The following is a 17,419-nucleotide window of genomic DNA, read 5'->3' on the forward strand; positions in this document are numbered from 1 at the left end:
TAGAGGGATAATCCCTGACTGTTCATCTGGGCAATATAACTTCCCAACAATCCAAATTCACTTTAAATCACTAACAATATTATATTAACTTTGGGTTATTCACCTCTCTACAATTTATTTTCAATACATTACCTTATTTTTATCTATCATTTTTGTTTTAACTAAACCCCTTGTGAAATGGATTACTTTAAGTTGATTCAGGCATTACTCCCATATAAAACAGATGGAGACCTGTCTGGCCAAAACACAATTGGTATTCACTATAAATTAAGTGAGAGGTGTATGATTGAACAACTATGATTACCACACTGGAGACTTGTCTTAGTAAACCGTTAAAAGAATTTTTTATGAATTAAAAAGAATTATTTCAGTTAATGAGCTTATTTGTTGCGTTTGATAATGGTCAAAAGTAGGAAATGAAATTGAAAAAAAAAATTAGGAACTAGGTAAAACTGAAAATTAAAAAACAAAACATTAAACTATAATTATGTTTTATTTTTACATGTATTCTTACATACCACATGCATAGATGTAAGTGTAGACATTTGTGCATGTACAGGAATATGCAAGAGTAATCCAGTAAAAAAAAATATTAAAAAAATATATTAAGATTTAGGGGTTTTTTCCTTTTTTAAAGCATTAGCTTCAGCTTCTGATTTTTCATAAGCATTGATAAGTTGTTGAACTTCATCAGAAGGCAGTATAGAAGTAACACATTTCCCATCCTTTTGTGATAATGTTGCAACTTCAACTTTAAAAGAAATGAAAAACAAAAATCCATTAATAAATTATCAAAATTTTTTTTACAAATAAGACTTATCACTGTACAATTATATTAACAGGATATAAGGTTTTGATTAGCCAGAACCAGTTTGAAATGTATCATTTTTATCTTCCACAACATAAAAAATACTGAAATAAAATTACTCAAGAAAACTTTAATTTTATTTACATGGTGGAAGTTGAAATAATATTTAAACCAACAATGTGACAAGTGGTAAAATTAATGTGTAATTATTCTATCATGTAATACATTCAATAAATATATTCTGCATTTAATACTGAACTTATTTGCCTGGAAATGGGTATGCAGTAAAAAAAATTAATTAGTTCAGAAAATCAAAATTTATATAAAAAATATCGATCCTTAAATAAGTTAAATCAATTCCCTGAAAAATTTTCTTTACTATGTATTTTTCCTGGACACTGGAAGCTCTTATAATAAATTAATAAAATCTCAACTGTTACATTGACATAGTATGTAAGTACAAGAACTGAACTTCATTTCAAAAACAATTCATTATCTATCACTCGTTACGAACTCAAACAAGAGAGAAAAGCAAAAAGTACTCTGGGAATGAAGTACAGAGTATTTTACTCAAATACGAGAGAGAACTGAAAACTTCTTCGTTAATTAAGATTTGTGGTGTCCACCAGCTTGAGAATTAATACCTTCCTTATCTTTTAGTACTTCTATTTTAGCATTTAATAAAAATGGCAAACTGGTGACCCTGTATTAGAAGAACGTATTCATTACAACAATACCAAACGTTGAAACAACTTTAGTTATTACACACATCAACCAATGTTATCAATATTAACTATCAACAACAAATAAGTGAAACAATTCTATTCCTTTTTAATAGATATGTGTAATGCCTACAGAAGAATTTTTAAGTTTGCAAAACAAATTAGCAGATTTAAAACTCAACAACACCTTGTTTCTAATGTAAGTTGAATTAGTGTCAAACTGCTTCCTTTCTGGACACCTGATCTTGCCTTATGGTTTACATAACTCAGGACTAAATTTGATCAAGCTGGTCTAATGACACCATTTGGGTTTCTATTTACTGCAATTCTGCACAGACCTTCCAGCAATGTATAAATGACGAACTATACAGCCTTCATTGCCAGTTCACGTACTTAGATGATATACTAGACACTTCCTCATCCAGACCCAAAATAGTGAAACAGCTCCATAGTTTTTTAGACAGTTCCTTCCACATGCAGTTTATACACAGGCTCCGCTTAACTTTCCCAACACCATTAAGGATAATATACTTATCGAATGGACACCGGAGATGACAATAGTTTTTGAGAAAATATAACAAGAACTATGCAATGTTAAATTCCTCGCACATCTTCAACATCATGCACCCATGGTTGTATTTACCAATGCATAAGACTTAGTAATTGGCAGAGGTGTACATCTAATTCATGATTCAGAATGAGAACTTTCAGAATTTTTCTCATGTAAATTGACACCTACACAGCAGAGATATTCCAGGTATGACTATGAGTTGTTAACCTTGTATGCAACCATCTCAACTCAATAATCTGGAATTACCACTTCTGCAAACATATTCCAATAATTCTGAGACATTGGCCATATCTTTGACAGAAACTTTGAGTTTCTATCTACCTCCAACAGTTGAGACTCTAACTACCGTGTCAATAAACTGGGCAAGGAGGCAAAATCCATCTAGCTCTCCAATATCATTAACATTAGGGAAAGAGTATTTGGTGGCAACACTTTAAACTGGCTTGAGACTTATTACCTTCTTTACCTTTCAGGACTTCTATTTTAACATTTAACAAAAATACTACAGAGTAGTTTAGTATTTTAAAAGTATTTGAGTACTTTATTCAACATGAGTACAAGAGTAAAATTTATTATTTATAATGGAGATAACACACTGGTTTCATAAATAATTTTCAGCAATTGCAGGGAAACATAGTTCTATATTGTTTTGATTATCTCTGAACTACCAATACTTTTTGTACTTGACTAACATATGTCTAAAACTGCATACTTACAGAAGTACTCAAGGGACTGACGAGGTATTGGAAATAATTCAGTACTGGCCATCGCTAACACAAGATCAAGAATAACCCACCTTACTGGCCTGTGTTAAAAGATTTTACATCCAAAATATAATCTACAGTATTCCAGAATCTTTTCCCAATTTCAAAAAATATATTAATTCATTCAAGTTATATTTTTGTAGTATAAATCATTTCTCTACTACAAAATAATCATAATATGTTTTTATACAATTCATAAATATGGTAAATAACAAATGAAAAACAACTAATTACAACAAAAACCATTAATTCAATAACTAACTGGTTTATAAAAAAATTGTAATGTTGGTTTGCAATTTTACAACTATATTATAGCTGTATATTGAATGCATTGAACTTGACATGACACCTTGGTTAACCATGGATGAATGGACACCTCTATTTTTGACCCATCGTTAATGGAAATCAGTATTAATGCTAAGGTCACAGAGAATATATTAAAAATGGTTCAAATGAATTTTATGTACTATAAATATTTCCCAAGTTGGCAACTCATAGTTCTCAACCTTGAAAAGATTTAGTGCCATAAGTTACCAACTTCCACGCTGTGTGTAGAAAGCTTTGTAAATGATCACAATACACAAAAAGCAAGGGATACACATGAGCACACAGAGCCTTTAGGGACCCATTTTCAATGACACCACAATTGGTCATATCTCATTAGTAAGTGGTTTCTTTGTTGTATTAATGAATATAACAATGATTCTTGATAAAGCAGTTCATTGAGCATTATCTTGAAAATAGTAGATTTTAGGGATTTAGAATACAGAACAGAGCACATTCTGACCTGACTGGGCTTCGATGTTGGAGTTCAAATCTTCAAAACCCAATTTGTGGGAAGAAATGAAAAATCAAAATTAGGATTTATCGGTTCTCAATGAAATTCCCTTTTTCAGACCCATTTTGTTCAAATCTATTTATTACTCCTAAGATTCAATAAAAAAAAAAAAAAAAAAAAAAAAAAAAAAAAAAAAAAAAAAAAAAAAGGATCTACACTACTGAATTATATATACAGAGGATGTAAAATTTTGTTTTTCTTAGAATTAGAACAGATTTAAGTAGTACTATAAGTTTAGTTTTTAATTAGAAAATACAAGATATCACATGTGATCAAATATAAATTTTATACAATAGCCAAGTATAAACAATTAAAATCTATAATTAATTATTTGATAAATACCTCTATCAACTGAAAGCTTAGCAGTATCTAATGTTTTACTCAGAACTTTAATTCCCAAGGCCAAAGCATCTTTCACTGTCATTTCACCTTCTTTGTAATCAGTCTTCAAACTGGAAACAGCTGCCTAAAATATACATTTTTAGGTTAAAAAAAGTAAGATTTTTACCATGGATAATTTAATTAAGCAAATTACTAAACACAAGTAAGTAATGATCCTCTCGTTTACCAATGAGATAGTCCCTGGTATCCTACAATCCTTAAAGCAGATACTCAAAAAACAATGGAAAATAGATCAATAAGTACATGCTTTTATTTGTTTATTTTAAATTGGCATACATTGAAATAACTCTTGATGAAAGATCGAGAATGAACTAGATCTTATCTAATATCAGATTTAATAATTATAGGAAATTGGTAAGATTAATGAAGACCTATATAAGTGATCCCAAATGCAAAATACTAATACAGAGAGAAGTACCTCAATACCATTAGGGTTCGAACAGGCTTATGATAATTACATGGTTTCCAGTCAGTTGTTCAGTTCAGTCCTAGAAGGGAATGAGAATAATACCGGGAGAGGGTGGTAATGGAATAGAGCATTAATATGGTATAAAAATAACAACAGTCCTAGTAGCAAGTAAAAAAGAAGAAATGTAGAACCATGTTTAAACTCTCAAAGGCAATCCAGTTCAAAAATACAGGTACTCAGGTACACCAGGTTTCATTCCTTGAAAAGTAATTTAAGCGGAATTAGACTTACGTCAATTCCTGTTCTACAAAAAAGTACAAAATTCCAAATTTTTCAGCATTTGGTTTATCTGTCTGTAGCATTGAGTAATAAGTTTAATAGCCACAATACAATTAATATACCATTAATGTTTTTTTCACATAATAAAATGGAAATACATGTCACTGCATTATTACCTATGTGCACATTCACTGGACATGTTAAGGCTAAATGCACCGATTTTTAGTAAGTTTTTTTTTCAAGAGAAGGCAGCACTTTTGGGGCTAATTTACTTTTCATCTCATTTGAATATGGAATAATAAATTTCCCACCTGTAAACGGATTTACCATCTAGAACCCTATAGAAGTTACTGAAATTGGTTCATTGATTTTTGTTGTAATTATCATGGGATTTAAACAATTTATCTTTGTTATTATTTGTAAATTTAAAAAAGTGAGCTTATAGGAACTTGACCACAAGCAAATAAAACAAGTCTTCAGACAGACTCATGATAATAGATTCATTTTTGGTAGCATAGGATGATTGTAAAGAGAAAAAATACGATTTAGTATTAAAGCCGTGAGATTTGTAATTGCTAGACAAGAGGAAGTGGCAGCTTACCCCCATTTCTCTAGACGTTGATGCTACGAGAGTCACAATGTTTGTCTGCTTGATCTATGTATTTCCACGCATTTTTTATTTTTTCCACTAATACCAAAGTGGAATTCCAAAATGAGAATACAACATATTTAAAATTAAAATAATTTCAATTTTAATAATAATGTTTTTAAATTTTTTTCTTTAGGTAAATTTTGATTTCCTTGTCAAAATATTTCATTGCTAAATTTACCATAATTTACCATTGTAATCACTATATAGTTTTAGTTTATTTTTCTCATATTTAGAGATAAAAGAAAACAAAAATTAGAAATAAGAACAATTGTTCATTGATAGATGAGAAGATAGTCGACCGTGGATAATATTTATGAGAAGAAGATAGCTGGAGATGTGGTCAGAGAATAACACAAATAAGTTAGAAAGTTTATTTACTAGTCCCAACGTTTCGGCCAGAATTTATAGCCTTCATCAGGGCTAAGAAAAAAGCAAGATAACATCCAGTGAATAAAGGATATATAGAATGATTAAAGTAAATAATTTTACAGAATGAATATAGATAAAAATAATGTAATGAAAAAAGGGGGAAATAAAAGATGTATATAGGTAATTAAGTATGTGAGTAAAATAATGTAATTAATAAAATAAAAATGTAAGGTTATATATTGCAAAGAAACTTTGAAATATGAATAATTTAATTTAATAATAATAATTTAAAAATGGAATGAAAATATACGATAACTAATGTAATATGAAAGTCAAAAAAAGAAGCATAAAGAAACAAAATACAAAGTTAGTAAGACAAAGAAGTAATTCGAAAGTAATAATAATAATAATAATAATAATACTTTGTATTGTGTGTGTATTAAAAATAGACGATAAAAGGAGAGATCAACAAGTTCAAAAATAATAAGTAAAATTTAATAAAAGCAATGAACATTACAATGACATAAAAACACTAAAATTTAGTTCTGTCGGGTTCACTTATGTCTAACGACCTCATTAATGTGGGATTTAATAATTCAGGAAGAATGACTTATATGTAATAAAGAAGGAATAAGGAAGAAGGCGAGCCAATAGAGGTCAATGCCCAACAAGTTCAGAGGAAAAGCCTTCGGCAGAGACTGAGCGGATCGTCTAATGAGTAGGCGGAAGTTTCAGGAGTAACAGAAACTGGAGACAAAGTGGATGAACAAAGGAATGGTCGTAAGCAAAGGAGCCGAGAAAGCACATGGAGGCTAGGACCAGGAGGAAGGAAGACACGTGAGATCTGAGGAGGATGTAAGGAGAGAGGTGACCACACATTGAAAAACTTACCACGTGAAAGGAGAGCAGAGTGGTTTGCCTCTTATCCGAGTGAACGGAGGAGTAAACTGTTTGATGGACACGAGCATTTCAAACACCATTTCTTGTAGAGAAGTACTATTAAGCGGCGAGGGGATGACACTCCAAATAAAGGTTTGCAAATATAAATTAATCACTCTGGGTGGACCATGCAATGTAGAGGGGGAGATAGAGATAGAACTGGGTAAGTGAGGGGCTAAAGGGGGCATTTCAACAATTCATGTAGTGAGGATGCTCAGGGATTATCAGGTGATTATTGGTTGTGATCTTTTAGAGAATAGTAGGGGCTAAGATAAAGAATAGTAATGGGATATGGAATATTAAAATCTAACGAAAGAAGTATAGATGCCAACAAACAATAGCAGACGGGAAGGCGCGAGAAGGGGCAGTAATGCAGGTGGAGAATTGGAAGGACGCCATTACCGTTGAATTTGACGACATTTTCATTAATGAAGGAGAGGTATTGGGTACAACAGAAAGGACGGTTCATGAGATTCCACTTAAGCAGGAAAGATCAACATATGTTAAAGAACGAAGATACCCACAGGCACTCCGGAAGAACATAAGAGATGAAATTGAAAACTTAAGAAGACAAGGAATCATTGTGGACAGTACGTCACCCTATAATAGTTCGTTGTGGCCGGTGCGGAAGAACCCTACACCAGGTGAGAACGGGGAGATATATAGGGTGGTCATCGATTAACATAAGCTCAATTATAATACCGTCGATGAGAAGTATCGGATACCGAGGTTTGAGGATATCCTTGACAGACTAGAAGGTCTGAAGAAAGTGAACATTACATTTAAAAGGTTAACATACAAATTTTTGAGAGGTATAGATGAATCAGTATGCCAGATTTACATTGATGACTTCCTGATGTTTAGTAAATCGGTTACAGACCATGTGAAACACTTAAGAGTGTTTTCCAGAGGATGCGAGAATTCGGACTAAAACTATCTCGAGAGAAGTCATTGCTGGGACAAAAACAAATACATTTTCTAGTACATAAGACCGGATGTGCAGGAGGTAGCGCCTTACATCGAATGGCGGTGCCGACTGACAAAAAAGGAATCAGAAGATTGTTAGGTGCATTCAACTACTATTGTTGGTTCAGGTGTCACAGTGGCAGAAGCACGTTACAGCACCTTGGAATGAGAACTACTGAGAATAATATGGTCAATAGAGCATTTCTAATCCTACTTGTTCGAGAGAAGATTTAGGGTCCAGACGGACCACAGACCCCTCCAATGGATGGGGAAGCTAAGGAATCGTCGGCGATAATAACAAGGTGGAAAGAAATGTTGATCCAGTACAACATGGACATCACATACAAACCTGGCAAGGAAAACGTAGTAGTAGATTGGCTCTTGCGAGCAATAATGGTAAACGCAGTAGAATATGACCAAGGGAAAACGTCTGGAATTGGAAGGTAGTTTTTGAGGGAGTGAACTCCGGAAGAAGAACAGCAATCGGCCTCACCAGAAAACCAGAATGGGGAGGAGACCTCTGCAGAAGAAAGTTCAAACGGCGAAAATGGAGGAGCATGAGCAAATTATCAATAGCAAGAAGTACCAGATTATTTGGAAGAAAAAAACCACGGGGTTGCTGAAGGTGGAACATAGCAAGTACAGTAGCAGCATCATTTTGACTCTCTAGTCACAACCGGATATCACAGAGGATCAAATCTGTAGATAACTAAAAGAAGCATCCAACACCAGTAAGATTCACCATTTGTATGTTGGAAACGTGCCTCTGGAGAATGGAAAAAATTGGCACAGATCGTTTGTTTATCCAATGCACGTTGATGGTAGGCCCCCTGCGAGATCCAGAACATCAAAAGGAGGTGTTGGTGTATCACCAAGGAAAAACTAATCATCATGGGCTGAATGAGACTTTACAAGCATTGTGGCGCAAATATTTCTGGTGGGGCAGAAAATCCATAATCCAGGAGATTCTTGAGTTGTGCAAATGCGAGTTGTGCCACAGTACGAAGTATGATCGGCATCCACCCCGTGCAGCTTAAGAAGAGACCTCTACCGCGAACACACCGCTAAGCGACTTACAGGTGAATTCTTTCACTCCAAGTGAGTCATAGTCATCGATGTATTCAGTAAGGTGGCTTTGGCATGTACAGGACGGATCAGTGGTTTTACGAGCCTTTCGGACATGGTTCCAATTATATAGTATGCCCAACAGACGTTCTTCTGACAGTGGGAGAGAATTCGACAATACAAGCATCAGAGAGGAAATGAGAATATTGGAAGTGGTTTGGCACCTGAACATCCAAAAAGCCGCAGAGGGATAGAGCGACTCCATAGCACTCTAAGTGACGACCTACGAGTGTACCAGCTAGAAAGGGGACTGGGACCTGATGACCCCATGGAACGGTGGTTCTTTGGTGAACAATGGTATATTCCGGGTCCCACTTCTAAATCTATCTTAGAAAACCAACCAGTAGCAATTCCGCCAGTTACAAATCAGATTCCACCTCTACCGTCAATCACCATGCCACAAGCACATGCCAATGCTCAGGAGTGGAAATTAGGACGGCAATGTCACAAGATCTCAGGTACAATATTAGACAGTGCATGGAGAGGTTGCAGCAAGAGCCGGTACTTGCTTTTCTGGATTTCACTCGGCAATCCACAATAACAACAGATGCTAATGAGTATGCGCTAGGAGCGATATTGTCTCAGGAGGGCGAAGGGGAAGAGCGCCCAGTGGCATATGCCAGCAGGTGCCTTATGGAGACGGAAATTAGATATAGCACAATGGAGCGAGTTCTCCTTGGAATATTGTGGGATGTTGATCACTTTAGGCCATATGTGTTCAGTAGAAGGTTCAAATTATATACTGACCACAAACCACTTCAGTGGGTGTGAAAACTGAAGGAATCGTCAGCCAGAATTATAGGCTGGAAGGTGTTTCTAGCCAAATATAACATGGATGTACTATATAAATCAGGTAAAAAAAATTTGGTTGGTTGTCTCTATCACCGTGGAACAAGAAAAGGGAGAATGGAGAGAAAGAACATGGGTAACCATGATTGACCTCTTCACTAATGCGGCAATGCTGCACTAGGTGCAGGACAGGTTTTCGGAGGTAGTTTTGGAACGGCCGCATCTCATTGGGTGGGAGAAGAGAATTCGACAACTCCTTGATCCGAAAGGAAATGAAGGATATCGATCTGATGTGGTACCTTAACACGCCAAGAATGATTGAGGTTGAACTCCCTCATTCTCTGGAATTCGTCTGAGGCACTCTTTTTGTGTACTGCTCACAATGGATATTTATTTTAGGTTATTCCAAAATTATCACTTGTTTCCGTAAACTTTCTATTTCCTACCTAATGTGTTTTCGAAGTGCCTGGAGATATCATCTCTCCTTCACGTACTTCACCCTATCCTGCTTCAATGTGATTTTGTGCACCGAAGTACCTTTTCCTGTAGCTCTCAGTACTTCCCTTTCTTTACAAAAAATATCATCATATTGCTTCAATATTTCCTCTTTCCAACTCTCCCTCTAGTTGATCATGCCCATTCTCACTTACAGTCATACACAAGCATTTGATAGCTGTACCTCTTCACTCCAATTGTAATATCCCACTGAACAACACTATTTTATATCTTCGCTACCACCTTTTCCAGAAGATCTCAGGTTGTCTCAGGGCATTTTCCTCATTACATGGACGTTACCTTTCCTCCCTTAGCCCCTCAGTTACCCAATTACATTTCTGTTTCCCCTTTAATCCTGCCAGGCCTACCCAGAGTGATAAACTGACAGTTACATACTCTGACCTGTAGTTCCCTCTCTCCACCAATCAATCTCTCTAGTGCCTCTTGGCAGACGAATGTGTTTCCCAGAGTCAATCAGTCAGCTTACTCTTCTCTTCGCTCATATAATAGGCAAACCGCCGTGCCCCTCTGTGAGTACACTCCTCAAAACTCTCCTTGATTCTACCTGTTTTTCCACTTCTTCTCCAAGTCCTCCTCTTGCCTTGACCACAGGAGATACCTACCGCAAATGCACCGTTCAATGATCTACTGGTTGATACTTCCACTAGGAGAGGATATAAATGGATAACCATATTTGATCTCTTCAGTAACTTATGGCATCTTTCCGATTGTGGTTTCAATTCTACGGAGCTCCGGGAATTCTATGAATCTCACCAGATTCAGGCAGAGAATTCGACAATGCCAAGATTCAAACATAAATGAAGGACCTTGACGTAACATGGCATCTCAACACACCAGGGCACCCCAAGAGTAGAGGAGGCATACAGTGGCTTCATGGCATGTTATATATATTATATTATATAGGCTTCATCGATACTTAAGTTATATATATACATAAGTTAGGAGTAGTCAAGAGCAAAATGCAAACAACAAAAAAGTTATAAGGAACGAATGGAAGTGAAAGACTGCCTTTATTGAGTCCAGTACCTCTGGACGCAATTTATTTTTTAACAATCCAAACTTTATTCCATAATATATTATATTATAGTACCTTACAAGATACGCTTTTAAAAGGTAAACAAACTTCATCTTTCGGTATTAGACATTTGAGCCAACAAGTTACTTATTTTTTTGATTTTCCGCAGTCAAAATATCAACGATACAATTCACAAGGAAAACATTAGGTTTGTCCACAGAAACAAATAGCTTTTATGCACATTCCTCACAAGCTTACTATATTAAAATACGACAAATAAAAACAAACAATAAATAAATATATTAAAATAAAAAATAAATATGTAGAAAACTTAAATAATAATTATTTTTTATTTTTCCTATTGCCACATTGATTATTTTGTGGCCAGATTGCATTTTGAAAAATCAGAGATCATTTCATAGATCTGAAACGCATTGCGTAGTTTAATAAAAGTTCGATTGCAAAATTTAATCTGTGGTTTGAATATTCAGATTAGATTTATATGTACAGGGTTTCCTGTAAGTGTTTACCAATATAGATTGGAGTCATTGTCGCTATCCACCATACTTTTTAATTTCCTTGACATACACCTACTCCCCCACACTTAACACAGAGGACGAGCTCTATGATACTAATCAAAGTACACTTTCTGCTTTCTTTTTAAAGAATTTTCCTATGTTCATACAATTTACCAATGGAGCTCAATGCACCAATAGCCAAATAAAGGGTCCAAATTTTTATTCTAATAGCTCTTAGCATTTATATGGTATACTTAAAATAGTGTCCCATTATCTGACTGATTCTATATCTTGCAAAGCTTTCTTCTATGAAAGAGTATCAGATATAAGGTAATATAGAAATTTTACTTCCTGATGAGGTGGCTTCTCACATTGAAGGTGGGAAATACATCACCGCTAGTCCTGGTAGACCAATGAGTGGTACACTTGAAGGAGACACCATACTGTATACTATAGCTGCGATGAAACCAATCATATATTCAGCCCAGGATTAATCATCAGAGGCAGAGCCTGTCAACTAGTAACTAGGTTTACTCTAATCTCTCCCCACTTATGTTATGATAGTCTTAAGGCAAAATTCTTCAACATCTCGGCCATTAACTGTCATGCTCCTACTGAGGTGTCATCTGATGAAAGCAGGGATGGGCAGAGAAGAGGATGACTTCTCCAACGATACAAAGCCGCAGGATGATGTAAATCAAAGCAGCCTCAGAGAAGTTTAAAATCCACAAGGCCCTGGAACTGGATGAAATTCAAGCAGAGTTCCTTTGCTATGGTGGAACTGAACTGAGGAAGAAGATCCACAACCTTATCCTGAAAATATAGAAGGAAGAGAGTCCTCCTGGAGATTAACATCCCAATGAAAATGATTCATTTTGTGAGGATGACAATGTTGGGCTTTAAGAGTGCTGTACGTATCGGAGCTGAGCTCTTCAAAACAAATTGCAGTGTAAGGCAGTGGATGCACTTACTTGCCTCCTTTTTAACTTTACAGGGAAGAAAGCAGAACAAATGTCTGGAATTTAGCTTCCTGGGACCCTGTTCAACAGCATGGTCCAGTTATTGGGAAATGCTGATGATTATTAAATTGCAGCCAGATTAGAGTGTGCATTAAGAGTCATTTCTGGCTTAACAAGATGCAGGAAAGAAACTTGGACTAATGAGGCTAAGCAAAGTACCTGAGACTTAGAGGGGAGGAACCAGAGATTGGTTTCTTTGAGGTTGGATCCTAAAGCTTTAAAAGGGTAAATAACTTTGTTTATCTAAGGTCAGGGGTCAACTCTGAGAATGATATATCCAGGGAGATCAACAGCAGGATAGCGATGGCCAGCCAGTGTTGCTTTGGATGTAGATTCCTTTCTAACAGGACCAAGATTGCTCTTTACAAGTCCCTGGTCTGCCCAGTTTTAAGTCACAGGTCAAAAACCTGGACAAAAAAATACCGAGATAGATTACTACATTATAAAATCAAATCTATGCACTGACATTATACATTAGTGCTAATGGATTATCTTAAGACTTTATAAATAGTATGTGATACCTTAAAACCATATAATTCATGAAAAAAAATAATGATTGGTCAAATATACATAGAAAACATAAATAAAAGAGATACTTGCACCACTGTTATGTCCGATACATGTTGCCTTCCAACCAGAGTAATTTCCACTAGGGTCAGACTGGTAAAGCTGATATCCATAGTGCTTATCCCAACCCATATATAATATGGATACTCCAAATGGCCTTTTACCTTTTAACAAAAAAAAAAATTCTAAATAGACTGAGAATGTAGTATAAGAATCAAATAGAAATATCTTAGACTAGCAATTTCCTTAGATGAAAATATGGCAACATAGATTGTTTCATTAAAGGCACGTGAATGCGACATGTTTTCATTATGCAATGATGAACGTAAAATGAGAAGAAAATAACAATCTTCACTGATTTCTCCACATTGATAATAAATAAAGAGTAATATCCTACAACGCTCAATATATACAAATAAAAATAGATGTGTCTTTCACTTTGAGCGGTTAGCAAAAAAACACAAATTAACAAAGACCTATTTATTTGTGCCAACGTTTTGATCTGAATTTCAGGCCTTCATTAGGGCTAAAAAACAAAAAAGAAATAACAACTATCACACAATGAAACATAAAAATAAAGGAAAATAATAAACAAACAAATTTGTACATATACATAACAATGAATTAAATAGAAAGCAGTTAACAATAAATAATAAAAACTCCTTTCTAATTAATTCAGTGTTATGTATATTTCCAAAAAATTTTTTTTATTATTATTTTCCTTTATTTTAATGTTTCACTGTGTGATGGTGTTTTTTTTTTGTTTTTTTTATGAAACCCTGAAATTCAGGTCAGAACGTTGGCACAAATAAATAGGTTTTTGTTTTTTCAGACGATACCCTCCCTCCCCTGACCCTGACCACCTTCTCACATTAATCTATGGTCAACTATAAATACCTCATCATAAAGCATTTTTATATTTAGACTAATTAATACAATTTCATACCCATGGAAAAAGATTCACTACACTAACATTATTTGGTTAACAGTCTCCTAAAATCTAATCAAGTTAATAACAAAACTGGCAATCGACATCCTTAGCCTACTCCCAGGTTTTTCATTAATTAAAAAAATCAATAACTCATATTGATGTATTTAATTTATATCATTTCAATATTTTTTGTTTTATAGCAGAGAACTCCTTATTCTTTAATCACTTTACGTTTTTTTCCCTTCATTATATCACCTACCACAATGATTTGTAACTTCACTATATTAATATTTCCTTGCTAGATAGCTTTACAAAAAACATCTGTATAATCACCAGTTTTCAACAAACATATCTGTTTCTTCCTTCACTTCATTCTGTCCCCAGTTTTCTTTTATCTCAGAATATCTGGATGGTTCCAATTAGTTTTTTCAGATTCCATTCACTATTTCTGCTGATATATGTACAAATTTATCTTCCCTCAAACACTTATATTTCAAGAAAGACTCAGCTGATTAGGTCCAAAATTGGTGATAAGTGAAAATGGTCATCATTTTATCAAATTCCATTTACTATTTTGTTTTATGCATACAAAAATGTACTTTCCTACAAACGCCAATATTTAAAGAACGGATTTGAATGGAGTTCGAGGCAAGTTGTGGGTCAAGGCAAAAATGATCCAGTATCACACTGATTAAGAACCACTAGTCTGATCTGGCCTAAAGTAGGAAATTAGTGTGAAAATATTCCAGCATCAAATTGATCAAATTCCATCCAATATTTTAGCATATGTATGTACAAAATTATTTATCTAGAGATGGGATATTTCCAAAATGGCTCCTTCTGTAGATTCTATTCTCAAAAAAATCAAATTTACTAAAAAATATAATAATAATAAAATTTATTCCTTAACATTAAAATATAGACAAATGTTATTATCCTATAAAAATAACAAGAAGCAAAATGGCCTATGTCCTTGGTAGGTGTTTTTCTATTTTATCCTGTGCTAAATTTCTGTTTACATCTTTAACTAAATTCCTCTCCCTTTTTTTCCATATTTAATTAACATTCTCAAGATTATATTCATAGTTTTTATAGGTTCTGATAAGATTTTTAAAAAATCTAAAACTATTATTCTACCAGAAAGTAAATTTCTCTAGAGGATGTACAGACCGCAGTTATCAGTAGACTTCTGACTTGTTCAGAATTTTAGTAATGAAGAATTCTGATGTATTACATAAACTGCAATGACCCCTAACAAATCAAGGATAAGGTATGGGATAGTAAGAGACACGTTAATATTGGACTAGCAAAATTAATAATAGGAATGTAACATTGTGTTAACACTATGAGATGATAATTAAGGATAATATAATATTAAACAGTTTGTGATAATCCAAATCTGATTCACCAAACTTGTGGAAAATCATATTTCACACAAAATTCAACCAAGTTCAACTCAATTAAAAACTTTATGGGTAAACAAATATAAGTTTAATCTTGTACTAATTATGATTAAGAAACTTGAAATCAAATAGCTAAATTTGATGGATCTTTTAATAATAAAGTGAGAGAGTAAATGTTGTTAGTAAACATATACAATTGATTATAAATATTAAATAAGTACCTCCATACTGGGTGTAGGCTTGTTTAATGTCACACAACCATGAGACGAGTTGTTCACAAGGAATCGTTTCACCGTATTGTAACAAATATCTTTGAGAAATAAGCCTTAGTTCATTAGTCAAAACATTGGCATCAGCTGTAATTCCAGCTAAACTGCATATCATGTTCCTATAAAAATAAAACTCTATATTTATCAATATGCTATCAATAATGTATTGTATTAGTTAACAGTAATAATAATAGAAAAACTTACAATTAATGGTATAGATATAAATACAGTTATAGTTAGATTTATAGACAGCAAGAAAAAGGTCCAGACTCATAGTATCAGATACTTAATAACAACTTATGAAAAAGTTTATGTATCAAGATCAGAATAAATCTTGTAGTGTGGAACCCAAGGGTTATAAATACTTAAGCCATTACATTCTTAATCAATATTATTACCCTAATAGGATTACTTCAAGGAATTCTTATATTTTATAAGTACATGGTAGATATAACAAATTATTCTCAATATTTAATTTAATCAGAGAAAAGCAAACATACCAGATATGAGCTTGAAATGTCTTCAAGAGACAAACAATAGCTAATAAATGAACAATGACATTGCAACTTCTAAGTTTCACAAGTAGATTTCACCTACTTATAAAAGTTTTATTTTAAATTGAAAAAGCTTGAAGACCAAACAAAAAGTATGTAGTCAAGAAGTTCATTAAATATAAGTACATTTAACTATGAGAGCATCAAATAACAAGCTTATTTAACCTGAACCTTATATCATTGTAAATTTAACCACAGCATTAAAACAGCAACTCACTCATTCAGTTTGAAAATTTTTTCTGAATAAACTGATTCATCAAGAAGTTTATTAGTATTCCTTTTCTCCGCTACAAGAATAATACCATCATTTGCTAGAATCCCGAGACAGGTTCCAGCATGACTAATTGCTTCCATAGCATACTCTACCTGATATAAACGTCCTGGAACAACAGAATGCCGGCATTAATTGATAAAATAATAAGTCATCCTCCTTCCTTAAATATATATATTCACTATAATATAGAATATGTTACCTTCTGGAGAAAAAATTGTTGTTCTTGAATCATATCGCCTGGCCTAAAGAACAAAAAATCATCTAGTATTTTAGCAATTATTGCCATTAACAAACAAACACAAACATTTACATGACACACCATATAATATAAATGATAAATGTATATTTATACAAGTTACTTCGAATGTACGGACAGGAAATGAATACTTTAAAAAGTGGCATTGTTTTAATACTTACCATTTTGAAAAATTCCTTTAGTTACGAATCAAATTTAATATTCAATAATATGCCTTCAAATTTCAGCACTATCACAACGAACCTGCTAATGAATGCATCAAGCAAAATACTGCTTGTATAAGGTAACCTTCGGTAAGAAGAAGTAGTTCTAGAACTCGATCACTGTTATCGTTAGTGTCAATTGTTATTATAGATTTAAATGTATTTTTTAGAATATTGTTTTTAATTTTTTATTATTTGAAGAAAATAAAATTTAAAATGGTACTAATGTAGAAAACAAGATCCAGCAGTAGTCTGAAAAAA

The 17,419-nt window shown here is 33.7% G+C and overlaps 1 protein-coding gene across 1 annotated transcript; it reads right to left on the reverse strand.

Moving 5' to 3' along the window:
* Positions 1–474: 474 nt before the first annotated feature.
* Prosalpha3 (proteasome alpha3 subunit) lies at positions 475–17,266 on the reverse strand. Its single transcript, XM_067049295.1, has 7 exons — positions 17,117–17,266; positions 16,899–16,941; positions 16,643–16,805; positions 15,824–15,990; positions 13,298–13,432; positions 4,046–4,165; positions 475–751 (listed from the first exon to the last, which is right to left on the reverse strand). Exons 1-7 carry the CDS (start codon positions 17,117–17,119, stop codon positions 606–608), a joined length of 777 nt encoding a protein of 258 aa, XP_066905396.1. The 5' UTR covers positions 17,120–17,266; the 3' UTR covers positions 475–605.
* Positions 17,267–17,419: the final 153 nt, after the last annotated feature.

The sequence above is a fragment of the Halyomorpha halys genome, unplaced genomic scaffold (genome assembly GCF_000696795.3).
Source record: "Halyomorpha halys isolate HHAL.00 unplaced genomic scaffold, Hhal_1.1 Scaffold6.1, whole genome shotgun sequence".
Taxonomy (NCBI): Eukaryota; Metazoa; Arthropoda; class Insecta; order Hemiptera; family Pentatomidae; genus Halyomorpha; species Halyomorpha halys.

Coding starts and splice junctions, on each gene's coding strand:
- Prosalpha3 (XM_067049295.1), bottom strand. Junction 13,433..15,823: donor AGCCTACACCCAGTATGGAG/GTACTTATTTAA, acceptor TTTTGTTAAAAG/GTAAAAGGCCATTTGGAGTA. Junction 4,166..13,297: donor CGGACATAACAGTGGTGCAA/GTATCTCTTTTA, acceptor TATTTTAGGCAG/CTGTTTCCAGTTTGAAGACT.